This window comes from Oncorhynchus keta, chromosome 21 (genome assembly GCF_023373465.1).
Source record: "Oncorhynchus keta strain PuntledgeMale-10-30-2019 chromosome 21, Oket_V2, whole genome shotgun sequence".
Lineage (NCBI taxonomy): Eukaryota > Metazoa > Chordata > Actinopteri > Salmoniformes > Salmonidae > Oncorhynchus > Oncorhynchus keta.
Genome location: NC_068441.1, coordinates 8,296,908 through 8,311,038, shown reverse-complemented (window position 1 = coordinate 8,311,038; position 14,131 = coordinate 8,296,908). Strand labels below are relative to the sequence as shown.

Genomic DNA, 14,131 nt, shown 5'->3' with positions numbered 1-14,131 from the left:
GACAGTGCTGAATAAAAACAGCGTTGACAGTACTGAATAAAAACGGAAACACGAACTCACTCCTAAAAACAGCAGCTCTTTTCTGTCTATTATTGGAACCCCTGTAAGCACGGTGATTTGAGCTATCCAATTGGCCTGCGCAGTAGGGGCCCTCGATTTAGCCATGGATCTCCCAGTCTCTTCAGACAAATGAAATGGTTCAAAATAGGAGCACTTTGTTTACCCGTTGCGCAGGGCTTCTGAATCGAGTGCACCTATGACTAACAGCGCAACACGAATAAAAAACTAAAAGGAGCGCAGGCCTTTATTGTTGGCTTTTCTACAGAAATGTTGGACCAACGTTTGACCACTTGTCTATACACTCAGGACTCTGCCAAAACACACTTTTGCTGAGGCTGATTGGCCTGCTCTGATTCATGCTGTAGCCTATACCTGCTCCTAACTGTGAGGGAGCTGCACCATGGATCGAATCCTGCTTTGATAAATGACCAAACAGTTAGAAAGGGTAAGGGAGGAATCCTCCAAGACTGTTTTGTTTAATTACCAGCCAGCTAACAAGTGAATGGGTTTGATTTGGCTCAGCAGGGAAAAGGTACACGCGTGCCTGTCAATTAGAAGGCCTGGAAAACTCATTGATGAGAATGTCAGAACATTCAGAAATAATCATTTCTTCAAAGGAGAACTCAGCAACAGAAAACTAGCATTGAGAGCATTGCATTGATAAGCACACCAGCTGAGATCAAACTGTTACAAATCATGATGTCTTACACTGGCTCTGGTTCTCAATGTTCCTTGCAGTAGGTTGAAACCTAGAAGTATGGTTTCGCTGTAGGGTACTGCAGGATCACAGCTAATTTGACATACCTTTTAAATCACATGATGATGATGATGATGATGATGATGATGATGATGATGATTAAACAACATTCAAAATCCTGCTGGGAACAGTGAGCTTGGATTGTGAGCAGTGAGCTTGGATTAACACAAAGTAGTGAGCTTGGATTAACACAAAGTAGTGAGCATGGATTAACACAAGGCAGTGAGCTTGGATTAACACAAAGTAGTGAGCATGGATTAACACAAAGTAGTGAGCATGGATTAACACAAAGCAGTGAGCATGGATTAACACAAAGTAGTGAGCTTGGATTAACACAAAGTAGTGAGCATGGATTAACACAAAGCAGTGAGCATGGATTAACACAAAGTAGTGAGCATGGATTAACACAAAGTAGTGAGCATGGATTAACACAAGGCAGTGAGCATGGATTAACACAAGGCAGTGAGCATGGATTAACACAAGGCAGTGAGCTTGGATTAACACAAAGCAGTGAGCATGGATTAACACAAAGTAGTGAGCATGGATTAACACAAGGCAGTGAGCATGGATTAACACAAAGTAGTGAGCATGGATTAACACAAAGTAGTGAGCATGGATTAACACAAAGTAGTGAGCATGGATTAACACAAAGCAGTGAGCATGGATTAACACAAAGTAGTGAGCATGGATTAACACAAGGCAGTGAGCATGGATTAACACAAGGCAGTGAGCATGGATTAACACAAAGTAGTGAGCATGGATTAACACAAAGTAGTGAGCATGGATTAACACAAAGTAGTGAGCATGGATTAACACAAAGTAGTGAGCATGGATTAACACAAAGCAGTGATCTTGGATTAACACAAAGCATTACAAATATACAGAACTAAGAATGTGGAGTATTTCAGTTGTCTCGGTCACGTACAAATATTATTTGAATTTTTAAGTGTTTTTTACTCCTCTGTGAATCCTTTTGGCCTGAGGGGCCCAAGTCTCTGAGCACAGAAAGTAATTGACTCTGCAGACAAATAGCAAAATAAAATGTCTTTCTCAAAGGTCAGTCTTCAGAACGTGTGTTTTGTTCTTTTTGAAAGAAGCATGTCACAAAGACGACTAGAGAGATTACCCGTTTGACAGTTACCAGCCAACAGGACACTTGTTATCCTGAGAATCATAGAAGATCTGAGATCCTGGCTTGCTCTGTGATCCTACAAATGTCCTGTATACTGTATGTTGTACTGTTATTTTTACCATTGTGGTAATGAGTTATTTTAAAGCTTACTTAACGTAAAATGTACCTAGTATTTTTGGTCACGTTACTGTCCAACTGTGTGCTTTAAAAACAAAACCCAACTAACTAGGCTGTCAGGTCAGTCATTCTTAATATAGTTATTTACAAATTGCATGGTGACTGCTAGAGTTGGTTTTCTCTGTGAAATGAAACATTCTCCGCTCATCTTGAAGCCGTGTGTTAACTACAAAGTGTCCACAGAGTTTTGTCCAAATGAAACGTTTGTTTACAGAAGAAACCTTGCCACACATACAACATTCATGTTGAAGTGTGTCCAGATAATTAGAGCATATGGTAACTCCTCACACTTGGAACATCCTTCATTTTCACCCTAGTGTGTAGCTCTCTGGTGATTGAACCACAACACCACCCACCCACTACACCATCAAATCAACTCCAGTCTGACAAACCATGGATAAATCTGGTATTTTCTGTATTTTCACGTGATATATTTTAATAAGAAGGAGAGTCAGCTTGACCCTCTAACCCCTGTGTAGTTTTAGATTTAATTTGATCTCACACGTTTAAAAAAAAGAATTTGTCATCCTTTTTCCACAGATCTGACGTTCTCCTGGATTTTTAATGAGTACCCCTCATTTGTGAAGCAGGACACGCGTCGCTTTATCTCCCAGGAGACTGGAAATCTATACATCGCTAAAGTGGAGCCTTCTGATGTGGGCAACTACACCTGTGTGGTGACCAACACTGTCACCAAGACCAGGGTCCAAGGCCCGCCCACTCCTCTGGTGCTGCGCAGTGATGGTGAGATCCAGTTCTACAGCAATTCTACTACAACCCTTATCAAACAGTATATTTCTAGGTCATGTGTTCCCTTTCTGGCCCTTGTGCGATTTAATGTGATCAAATACCATCACATTTGAATATCAATTCAATTCAAATGTTGTTTGTCACATGCGCCGAGTACAACAGGTGTAGTAGACCTTACCTTGAAATTCTTACTCACAAGCCCTTAACCAACAATGCAGTTCAAGAAACAAGAGTTAAGACAATTTTTACTAAATAAACTAAAGTAAAAAATGAACTAAAAAGTAACACAATAAAATGACAATACCGGGGCTATATACAGGGGGTACCGGTAACGAGAAAATGTGCAGGGCTACAGTTTAGTGGAGGTAATTTGTACATGTAGCTAGAGGTAAAGTGACTATGCATAGATAATAAACAGAGAGTAGCAGCAGTGTAAAAACAAAGGGGGGGTGTCAATGTAATAGTCCGGGTGGCCATTTTATTAATTGATCCGCAGTCTTATGGCTTGGGGTTAGAAGCTGTTAAGGAACCTTTTGAACCTAGACTTAGTGCTCCTGTACTGCTTGCCATGCGGTAGTAGAGAAAATAGTCTATGACTTGGGTACTGAAGTCTTTGACAATTTTTGGCGACTTCTGACACTGTCTAGTATATAAGTCCTAGATGGCAGGAAGCTTGGCCCCAGTGATATACTGGACCGTACGCACTACCCTCTATAGCGCCTTAAGTTCGGATGCCGAGCAGTTGCCATACCAGCTGTATAACTTTTTGAGTATCTGAAAATCTTTTCAGTCTCCTGAGGGGGAAAAGGTGTTGTCATGCCCTCTTCACTAGTGTATTGGTGTGTTTGGACCATTCTAGTTTGTTGGTGATGTGGACACCAAGGAACTTGAAACTCTCGATCTGCTCCACTACAGCCCCGTCGATGTTAATGGGGGCATGTTCGGCCCTCCTTTTCCTGTAGTCCACGACCATCAAATCAAATGTATTTATATAGCCCTTCGTACATCAGCTGATATCTCAAAGTGCTGTACAGAAATCCAGCCTAAAACCCCAAACAGCAAGCAATGCAGGTGTAGAAGCACGGTGGCTAGGAAAAACTCCCTAGAAAGGCCAAAACCTAGGAAGAAACCTAGAGAGGAACCAGGCTATGTGGGGTGGCCAGTCCTCTTCTGGCTGTGCCGGGTGGAGATTATAACAGAACATGGCCAAGATGTTCAAATGTTCATAAATGACCAGCATGGTCAAATAATAATAATCACAGGCAGAACAGTTGAAACTGGAGCAGCAGCATGGCCAGGTGGACTGGGGACAGCAAGGAGTCATCATGGCAGGTAGTCCTGAGGCATGGTCCTAGGGCTCAGGTCCTCTGAGAGAGAGAAAGAAAGAAAGAGAGAAAGAGAGACTTAGAGAGAGCATACTTAAATTCACACAGGACACCGGATAGGACAGGAGAAGTACTCCAGATATAACAAACTGACCCTAGCCCCCCCGACACATAAACTACTGCAGCATAAATACTGGAGGCTGAGATCCTCTCCTTGTCTTGCTCACATTGAGCGAGAGGTTGTTGTCCTGGCACCACACTGCCAGATCACTGACCTCATCCCTATAAGCTGTCTCATCGTTGTAGGTGATCAGTCCTACCACTGTTGTGTCGTCAGCAAACTTAAGGATCGTGTTGGAGTCGCCTTGGCCACTCAATCGTGTGTGAACAGGGAGTACAGGAGGGGACTAAACACATACCCCTGAGGGGCCCCCGTTTTGAGTGTCAGCGTGGCAGATGTGTTGTTGTCTCCCCTTACCACGTGAGGGCGGCCCATCAGGAAGTCCATTATCCAGTTGCAGAGGGAGGTATTTAGTCCCACGGTCCTTAGCTTAGTGATGAGCTTTCTGGGCACTATGGTGTTGAATGCTGAGCTGAGACAAACAAATTGTAATTTAATTGATTAACTGGTATTTCTTCATAGGTTTCTAAATGAGGCCTAAACAGTTGGAGTGAAAGATCTGCTCAAGGCCATTCAAGAAGAAGAAAAAAACAAAAAAACTAAAAGTAGGACAGTGATTTTAAAGGTCCAATGCAGTCGTTTTATCTCAATATCAAATCATTTCTGAATAATTAAGTACATTTTCTGTGATTGTTTTCAATGAAATTGGTAAAATGAAAGTAGCAGAGAACAATTCCTCAAGCTAACATTTTGCTAGGTCTGTCTAGGAGTGGTCTAAGTGGGGAGAGGAAAACTGTAAATGAGCTGTTATTGGCAGAGATTGAGACTCTCTTTCTTATTAGTTTATTAACTAATTTACCACATTGTGATGTCACCATGGAAGGCCAAAACTCCATCCCACCAAAACAAGCTGAAACTTCAGGTGCTTTTCAAACAGCTCTTACACTAAAAAGGTATTGTCATAATTTTCACAATTTCACAGTATTATTCCAATGTCATATTGTGGAAATATAGACACCCAGAGGTCAGTTTGTTAGGTACACCCATCAAGTACCGAGTCAGATCTCACTTTAGCTCCAGAACAGCCTGAATTCTTTGGAGCATGGAAACATTGCTCAATGAATATCAGGAGACTTAACGTGTGCCAGAAACATTCCCCACAACATTACACCACCACCACCAGCCTGTACTATTGACACCAGGCAGGATGGGGCCATGGACTCAAGCTGCTTACACCAAATCCTGATTCTGCCGCAGCATGATGCAACAGGAACTGGGATTCGTCGGACCAGGCAATGTTTTTCCACTCCTTTGTCCAGTGTTGGTGGTCGCGTGCCCACTGGAGCCGCTTCTTACTGTTTTTAGCTGAAAGGAGTGGAACCCGGTTTGGTCTTCTGCTGCAATAATCCATCCAGGACAAGGACCGATGAGATGCCGTTCTGCAAACCACTGTTGTTTCTGCCTCGTTATTTGCCTGTTTGTGGCCCGCCTGTTAGCTTGCACGGTTCCAGACATTCTCCTTCGACCTCATCAATGAGCTGGTTTCGCTCAAAGGACTGCTGCTGACTGGATGTTATTGCTTGTCGCACCATTCTCTGTAAACCCTAAACACTGTTGTGCGTGAAAAGCCCAGGAAGCCGGCCATTTCTGAGAAACTGGAACCGCCACTCCTGGCACTGACTATCATACCACGGCAAAAGTCGCTTCGGTCACTCGTTTTGCCCGTTCTATACTTCAATTTAACAGTAACTGAATGCCTGAATCCCGGTCAGCCTGCTTTATATAGCAAGCCATGGCCACATGACTCACTGTCTGTATGAGCTAACCATTTTTGTGAACGGGGTGGTGTACCGAATAAACTGTCCACTGAGTGTATACAACACAGGTAAATCACATTTCTTTTTGACTGCACTGTGCCTTTAAGGAATACAAATTAATTCCAAAGGTTAATTAGCTGTTTCTTTGCAACTTTAAGATAGCCCACTCGCCAATGGTTTTGGTGCTTCAGGCTGGCCTTATCAAAGGCTCTCCAATGGAAAGGTCATTTGTCTGAGAGTGATCTAATTGTTGGCTTTCTTGTCCCAGGAATAATTATTTCTCTAACTAATGTTTAACACCATGCAGGGATACAATTCTGTTATGTATGATCTATTCATGGTAGTGTATTGTAGTTTTTAATACTCCTGACATTTCATCTACTGATTGTGAACCATATCTAGCAAATATGTCAGGCACAAGTACAGCAAACTATAGTACCTTATGTAGCATGAAAACCACTACTAACTACTAATTCATCCCTCTTAGGTATGAACATGAGTAAATGAAGCCTCCCTGTTGAATATGGTCTTTAAGACAACTACAATTGGTTGAATCAAGGGAAACATTTACTGTATGTGTAGTCAGTCTACGTTTCATTAAATATTGCCACGGGTAGTATCGCAGAATTACAGTACATTACACTGAGTGTATCTAAGCAGTCAGGCGGGAATTGTTTAGATACAACACTCTGCAGAAGCAGCAGCATTTGACAGTTAGGTTTCCACGACAGTAGATCTCCGATCGTCTGGAATCACTACTTCTAGTGCATGCTATTTTGTAGGATGCCGCATGAGAAGGCATGATTGTTTTTATTTCATTTCTAACTTATTGTTTTTTTTTATCAACGCACCAGACCTGCTGAGATGCCAATAATGAACCCTCCAGAGTCACACAGGTCACATTAGCCTGTGTCCCCTTCCTAAAGGTCATGGTATGAGAACTGGTTAAACACGATGGTGTTCTCAGTTTGTCTCTATGAGACATGCTTCCTTTTGATGTATTTTTTGGACTCTCTGTTTTCCCATGCATTTCTATGGGCTAATAGCAGGAGGGCTAAATTCAATGTTTCAGATAAAATGATGATAAAATGATGATGCTCATAGGCACCCGAGTGATGGAGCAAATGGAGCAGCTGCGTCCCCACCTTCAAAATAGGTTGCAATTTTCAATGATTATCAATGTTTGAGCTAGACTGTATTAAAATAGACATGTCACGTTTCTATATTTTTACTCGGCAAGTCAGTTAAGAACATATTCTTATTTACAATGACGGCCTACCCCTAACCACAGTGGGCCAATTCTGGGACTCCCAATCACGGCTGTTTGTGATAAAGCCTGGAATTGAACTAAGGTCTGCAGTGATGTCCCTACCACTGATATACAGTGCCTTAGACCGCTGCGTCACTCAGGAGCCCAGGAATGGAAGGAATATCATTTTCTTGAATAGAAAGCGGCAGGCTGAACAATTGAATAGGTAAACTATTCTACTATGGGGTTGTCTGATTCTGCTGTTGCTTACTTGTGTTGTTGACTGTGGAAAATTAAATATGGACAACACATGTTTCATTATAGAATAAAACATTAGCATAACCAAAGGTACCAGGTCTCAGCTCCGCCTGGCTCTCATTTGGATCATAGGTGGCGGGTCTCGGACCCAGCAGGACCCAGCCCAGCTGAATCCCTGGGTATAAGACCATTAGAGCCTCGTCCAGCGGTCTCATTTACCATGGCTGATAGGCCCTTGGATACCTGGCAGTATTATAAAATGGAGATACGGATGAGAATGAGCTTTCACGGTCAGTCAGGGAACCTTCCAGATAACACTTGCCTCGCAATATCAAGAGCTCATTTGTTCTGAGAAACCTTTGGAAATGTGATAAAGGATTGCAGATAAAGAATAGCAGCAGCAATGAGAAAACCTGTTAGTGGCTTTCCAAAATAACCACTTCTCAGATGTATGATGGTAATCGCTTTTAGGACATATGTAGGAAACGACATATCAGCAGTTTCCATGTTGTTTTCGTTTTTTTTTTAGCCTTCTTGTAATTGGTTGTGAATTTCTCTCCTCAGGTATAATGGGTGAATACGAGCCAAAGATCGAAGTTCAGTTTCCAGAGATTGTCCATGTAGCCAAAGGATCAACAGTGAAAGTGGAGTGTTTTGCATTAGGAAAGTAAGTGGACTCTGGGCTTGATGAAACAGGCACACAAATACATGAAAAGCAGAAGGTTATTAACAAACAGCATGATAGTATTCATGTTTCACTGCATGCCTCCAACCCTGCCCTGATTGAGGCCGGGCTGCAAATCGGAGAATTCTGGTACAGTTGGGGCCGTGTGAGACTCCTCCTGGTTCACTAGCTGAGTGATGTATGCCCTACTTGACTTTTTTCTGTCAAATCCACTGAATCCATATAGGTTAAGTACAGTGGCGATGTTACAATGATTTGTGTTTGTATGAACATGCTCCAAGGTTTCTCTACCTCTCTGCATTACTCTTCCCACCAGCCCTGTCCCCTCCATAAACTGGAGGAGAATGGACGGAATCCCCTTTTCTAGGAAGGTGGATGTGAGGAAAGCCAGTGGCGTCCTGGAAATCCCCTATTTCCAGCAGGAAGACGCGGGCACATACGAGTGTGTGGCAGAGAACTCCAGGGGGAGGAACACTGTAAAAGGAAAACTCTCTTTCTACGGTAGGTGATCCTGAACCACATGAATATTTGAACCAGGGATGGCTTCATGTGTCAGTTTCGCTTAGACTGAGAGGCATCAAACGGAGACCTTACTGGGTTTAAAACAGCGATTGGTAATCAACAGCGGCGCCGCCACTTTGCATGGGAGAGCATCGTTTTAACAGCACATCCCAAATGATTAAAGCCCTGGTGGCCAATATGTCTTTAATATTTTGATCCAGATTAAACCAGCGATGATGTGAATGAGGAGACCTTGGATGTGACCTTGCATTGGGCTCCAACAGATGGCATCATGATTGACATCCAACTTAACTGGAGATCAAAGCTCTTATACTGCATACTTAGACCAGGGCCACATATACCCCATGAATTATCTGCAGTGCAGCATCTGGATGAAGTGGATGGGGAGTGGTGGCAGGTCATCTAGCAGTTAGAGCGTTGTGTCAGTGACTGAAAGGTTGCTGGTTTGAATCCCCGAGTTGACAAGGTGAAAATTACTTTTTGCTAAATGGTAAATGTACTGTACCACTGTACTCTTTCTATACTGCATGCCTAAGAACCCATTTACAAGAATAGCTCGTCGGGCTCCATGAATGTTTTCTTACACTTGTTGTTTAATTAATTGCTTATATTCCACACCATGTGAATCCCTCACAGATGCTGGAAAAGACTGAAAACTAACATGGCTGGCTGGACTAATGATATGAAAGTATGTTCGCTATGGTAGCGGCAATGAGATACAGCATAGCTGTATGCATTATAACATGAGGTAATAACAAAACAGCACAGCAGATGATAACAGTCGTACGTCCATACAGATCATCTATTTTAGTATGGGTAAATATTTATGATATATTTGACAAATTACTCATTGTCTGCGCTAAGCAATTTGCTATTATTTACAAGGTGTCTTGCTAAAAGCTCCCTGCACCTCTCTGTAATGGAACCCAGCAGCAGCGTCGCTCTGGCTGTGAGCTATGGGGGATGGTTTGTCCGAATTAGCAGCAGGTCTGCCCTCTTTTGATTTTTTTTCTCTCTCTCTCTCTCTCTCTCTCTCTCTCTCTCTCTGATAAAACATATCTGTATTCCTATTTTGAAGTCCCTTGGATTTAAGCCTTTGAGACATTTGTCAGCAGTGTGTGAGAATCAGGGAATCGATAAGTGTATCTCGTGTACATCGCTACAACCTGCAGTCACAAAGCTGCGAAAGCCTCAGCTTTCTGCCTAGGAAAGAGCTGAAGGCATTATTTAACTCTGAGAGTCTGCTGATCACTGTGTCCTTAGTAGTTAGATGTCAATGCTTTAATAGGGTTCTGCACGTCTTGTGTTTTAACAAGGTGAATGGTAATTATCCTTTCATGTCAGTCGAAGCTACGTTCAAATGAATGTCTGTTGTTTTACTCTTGATTGGAGAGAGCATTTTGGGATCAAATGGGGAAATGTTGCGCATTATTCCATCTGAATGTCATCGAAAAAGTAGCCTAATACAACTAATTAAATACAACTAACTATGCATATAGACTGCCATTGGTTTCTCTATTTGAATCAACAATTTGCCTCTGCAGTGTATTTAATACTTTCCTACAGTAAGTAGTATCCCAAGATAATGCCATGAATATAAAAACCCTGTGTCAGTTTCACTCTGATTCCCCTATCGCCTATCTCCAATCTCCCCCTCTTTGCTTTAGCTGGTTGATTTGAAATGTTTGGGCTGATTGTGTGAACAGTGGGCCTGATGCAGCCGAGGATGGGCCGCCCGCTTTCATTTGGTGGTCTGTGACTGAGAGTCGATACGTTCACAGTGGCTGAAGGATGGAGTGACAGAGGGCTAAAAACAACAACAACAAAAGGGTCCTGAGAGGTGGAGAGGGTGGAGCATGACCAGTAGGCTTCTCTCTAAGATTGCGCTGGCATGGATGTGATGCTAAATGACTGGTGATAATGGAGTCTCAGAGTACCTCTCTCTGCTATCTCGTCTAGGGGCACTTCTGTCCAAAACACACACTGGCTAACCTCTTAATACCCAGACGCACACACAGACCCACAGACCACACAAACACACCCGCTCTCTCGTTTTCATTTGTTTCCTATCTCTCTCTCTCTCTCTCTCTCTCTCTCTCTCTCTCTCTTTCGTTCTCTCTCTCTCGCTCTCTTTCTCTCTCTCCTCTCACACACACATGTGCCACATTGAATACACACAGGAGTTATGAGGATAGAAATGCAGTAGCAATTGCAAATGTAACTGTTTTATCTCGAATTTCTTGGAAGCAAGCTGAGCTGAAGCAGGAACCCAATTAGAGTTGGATTTGTATGTACCATTACAGAGAAGTCACCTCAAAGGTCAGTCGGGGAGTATGGCATTAGTCAGATGCTGCGTAATGGAAATGTATAGTGTGCCATTACTCTTGTCGTGACAATGACCTGGTGTGATAGAGGATGATGGCGGATTGACCTACACATCATCCACAACACGGAGAGTTACGAGGACAGTAAATCTGCGGGTTTATGTTCCTTATTTCCCCCCTTGCTAATTTGTTAACCAGTCATGAGTTACTTGGAAGCTACTGTAGGAATCAATAAAGTTCCTGTATAATTCCACCATCATTTACTTGAATGGTTTTTGGTAGAGGTATTTTATGGCAATGTGCTACCCACCCATGTATACACTAATACATCTGGATTGTTTTGTTCACTGTCTCAGCAGCACACATAACCTAAAACTAGGATAGTCATATACCATTTATGCCATTTACTGCATTTTTGGGTTCTGTAAGTCAATTTGCAACGATACATAACTCATTATAATTTCAGCGCAGGATCAACTGTCTGAGATTTCAAAATACTCCACATTGTTCTTGAAGTTAGAGGAGTACAGGCTTACCTGCGAGAAATGGGATCTGTATGAGAATGTTCTAATTCACAGCCATGTTGTTTTGACCATGCAGCCCCTCCACATCTGATAGAGAAACCCCAGGATGTGCAGAAGCCCATTGACGACTCTCTGGTGTGGGAATGCAAGGCCACTGGAAAGCCCAAGCCCTCCTATAGGTGGATGAAGAACGGAGAGAACCTGGAGTCACTGGAGGTTAGATCTACATAGGGTTGCAAAGCTACTGGTCATTTACCAAAGTTACTGTAATCTTTGGTAAAATTGGTAATTAAAATGCATGGCAATTTATGGTAGCTTATACATGAATGCTTTTTAAATTATTTATTTATTTATATAGTATTCATTTGTTATATCTGTGTCCATATTGTCCATGCGTTTCTACTAGGTAGACCATATGGTTCAAGAGAAAATAGCCTAATTAAAAAAAGCATCCAATCTAATTAGTTTCAAATCAATCTGCAGCTCGTACAACTATTGTATTACTTCACAACTGCTTCCAGTTCGGCGCCAAAACATTTACAACAAAGACATATCGACAAAGTAAAATGAAGTGTGTAAAAAAATATAAAGGATATTTCCTTGGTTGAAACCCTCGTATTAAACAGCGATGGTATTCACTAAGTTGATGGTTTATATTTAGGAGAATGTTTTACAGCTTCTGTCAATCAAATTTTTATTTTAAAATGATCTTATTAGATTTAGTTCTATTTTGCATGTGATAAGGCCACACAGACAGCCAGAAATAATAACAGACACCTGTAATAATCTGAAGCACCCAAAAAGACCACTAGATGTCATCTGATAAAATGCCATATATTCCTGGAAAGTTACCAAAATTCTGGTAGTTTACTGGTACACTTTGAAAGTTTCCAGTGCCCTACTGTAGTTCTGCGTTTAGCTCACAGTGGAGTGAATTGGAGTTGATTCAGGATGATACAACAGATAAATGCATTGTGCCTAACAGACATGATTCTCATTTCACTGGCACTATCACCCAATGCAGATAGTTTTATGAACTTCAATTACTCTAATAAACATTGTACTGACAAAGCAGTCTATTTCCTGCTTGGCTTGTTCAGCCTCTCTTTCCCAGTATATGAGTCCCTGGTGCACTTGGTAGTAAAAACAATGAAATCTAAACACAATTTGGCTAGATATCACCTTTATTCCCCAGAGCATGGCTTTAAACTGTTCAGTTCCCAGAACACCACTTACCTTACAGGATTTACAATATTCTGAAAGTGTCTACTAAGCTGGTTTGTTAAAGGTAGACGCAGTGAAATGACGTTGCCACGAGCAGCGCCGGAGATATTGAGATGAGCGAGATGCAACACTTCGCTCTCACAAAGTCACACACGGTATCTGCGCATGTGCACGGGTTCGCTTCACGCTGTTACAGCGTGGTAGCCAGGGCACCAAAACAGCAGAGAAGTTGAGCCTCGCGCTTCAACGCTCTTAGTTGTTGCGGAAGTTGACCCACTATGCTGTTTCCCTTCTGCATCTACGTCACATCCCTGAGTCCACCTTTAAGAGACCAAACTCCAAACAAGCAAACAATTGTATGCTTGTCTGAGCACCATAATATAAGACCCACCGTAATCTTCTGGTAAATCTCTCTTCCCAGAGTGCAGTCATTAATCCTGTACCACCAACGGAGAAAAAGGAGGTTAGCCTTTTACAACCACACTGACATCATTTGAAACACATCCTAGATTTGTTTTAGCCAGCCCCTTATAAACACACTGACCACAATGCATCCTGGGACCTCCTGTACCATGTCCCCGTGCCTCCCTCAAATGACCCATCACGAGCACAGTAATGAGAGCTGAACACTACCTAGACACTGTACAGTGTAGACCGCAAATGCAAAGTTATTCGTTCGGCTCATATTTTTGGAGATAAAGGTATGGCTTTGTGGAAATATTATTCAGTACCCCCTGAATGGGAGCGTGCCATGCCCCCTGTGCTACAGTATGTGGCCAGGTTATTTTCTGGAGATTGATGGTGGGCACTCAGGCACAGCTTGGACGTAATAAATAAGCAGACTTGATGTTAATTTTCTTAATTACACAAAATGTTCACAAACAAAACAGACGGTATTGATCAATCCTTCAATGTTATATATGTAGTAGAAATGAGAGGTGCAGGCTCATTTTATTGTTACCAGTGGCAGTGCTCCAAACAGCTTCAGCAGGCTCTCTCTCTTTCCTTCCCCCATAAAGGCAGATTAGGGTTGCCTTCAGCTGTGCATAATTAACAATCTGTCTAGTCATTGCATCACATTTGATTAAAAACCTTTGCAAGGTCTGCTGGAATGGTATGATTTGTTCTCTCAGTTGGTTAAGGAAAGAACTAGAGTAGGTAAGAGTTACCCCCCCCCCTGTTTCCTGTTTGTCTCTATGGAAGAGG

The 14,131-nt window shown here is 42.3% G+C and overlaps 1 protein-coding gene and 1 long non-coding RNA gene across 5 annotated transcripts in view; one reads left to right on the top strand and one right to left on the bottom strand.

Annotated features, from left to right (window-relative positions):
- Window positions 1-14,131, top strand: part of LOC118400066 (contactin-4-like) — a 172,691-nt gene that overhangs the window by 93,413 nt on the left and 65,147 nt on the right. For all 4 annotated transcript variants that reach the window (XM_035796461.2, XM_035796463.2, XM_035796460.2 and 1 more), the window contains exons 6-9: window positions 2,667-2,870; window positions 8,211-8,313; window positions 8,648-8,832; window positions 11,778-11,917. In XM_035796461.2, the coding sequence (XP_035652354.1) occupies window positions 2,667-2,870; window positions 8,211-8,313; window positions 8,648-8,832; window positions 11,778-11,917 (632 nt within the window). The remainder of the gene's footprint in view (window positions 1-2,666; window positions 2,871-8,210; window positions 8,314-8,647; window positions 8,833-11,777; window positions 11,918-14,131) is intronic.
- LOC127910283 (uncharacterized) lies at window positions 2,877-13,106 on the bottom strand. Its single transcript, XR_008074112.1, has 4 exons — window positions 12,938-13,106; window positions 11,714-11,874; window positions 4,680-4,794; window positions 2,877-4,243 (listed from the first exon to the last, which is right to left on the bottom strand). It is a non-coding gene; the product is annotated as an uncharacterized LOC127910283 (long non-coding RNA).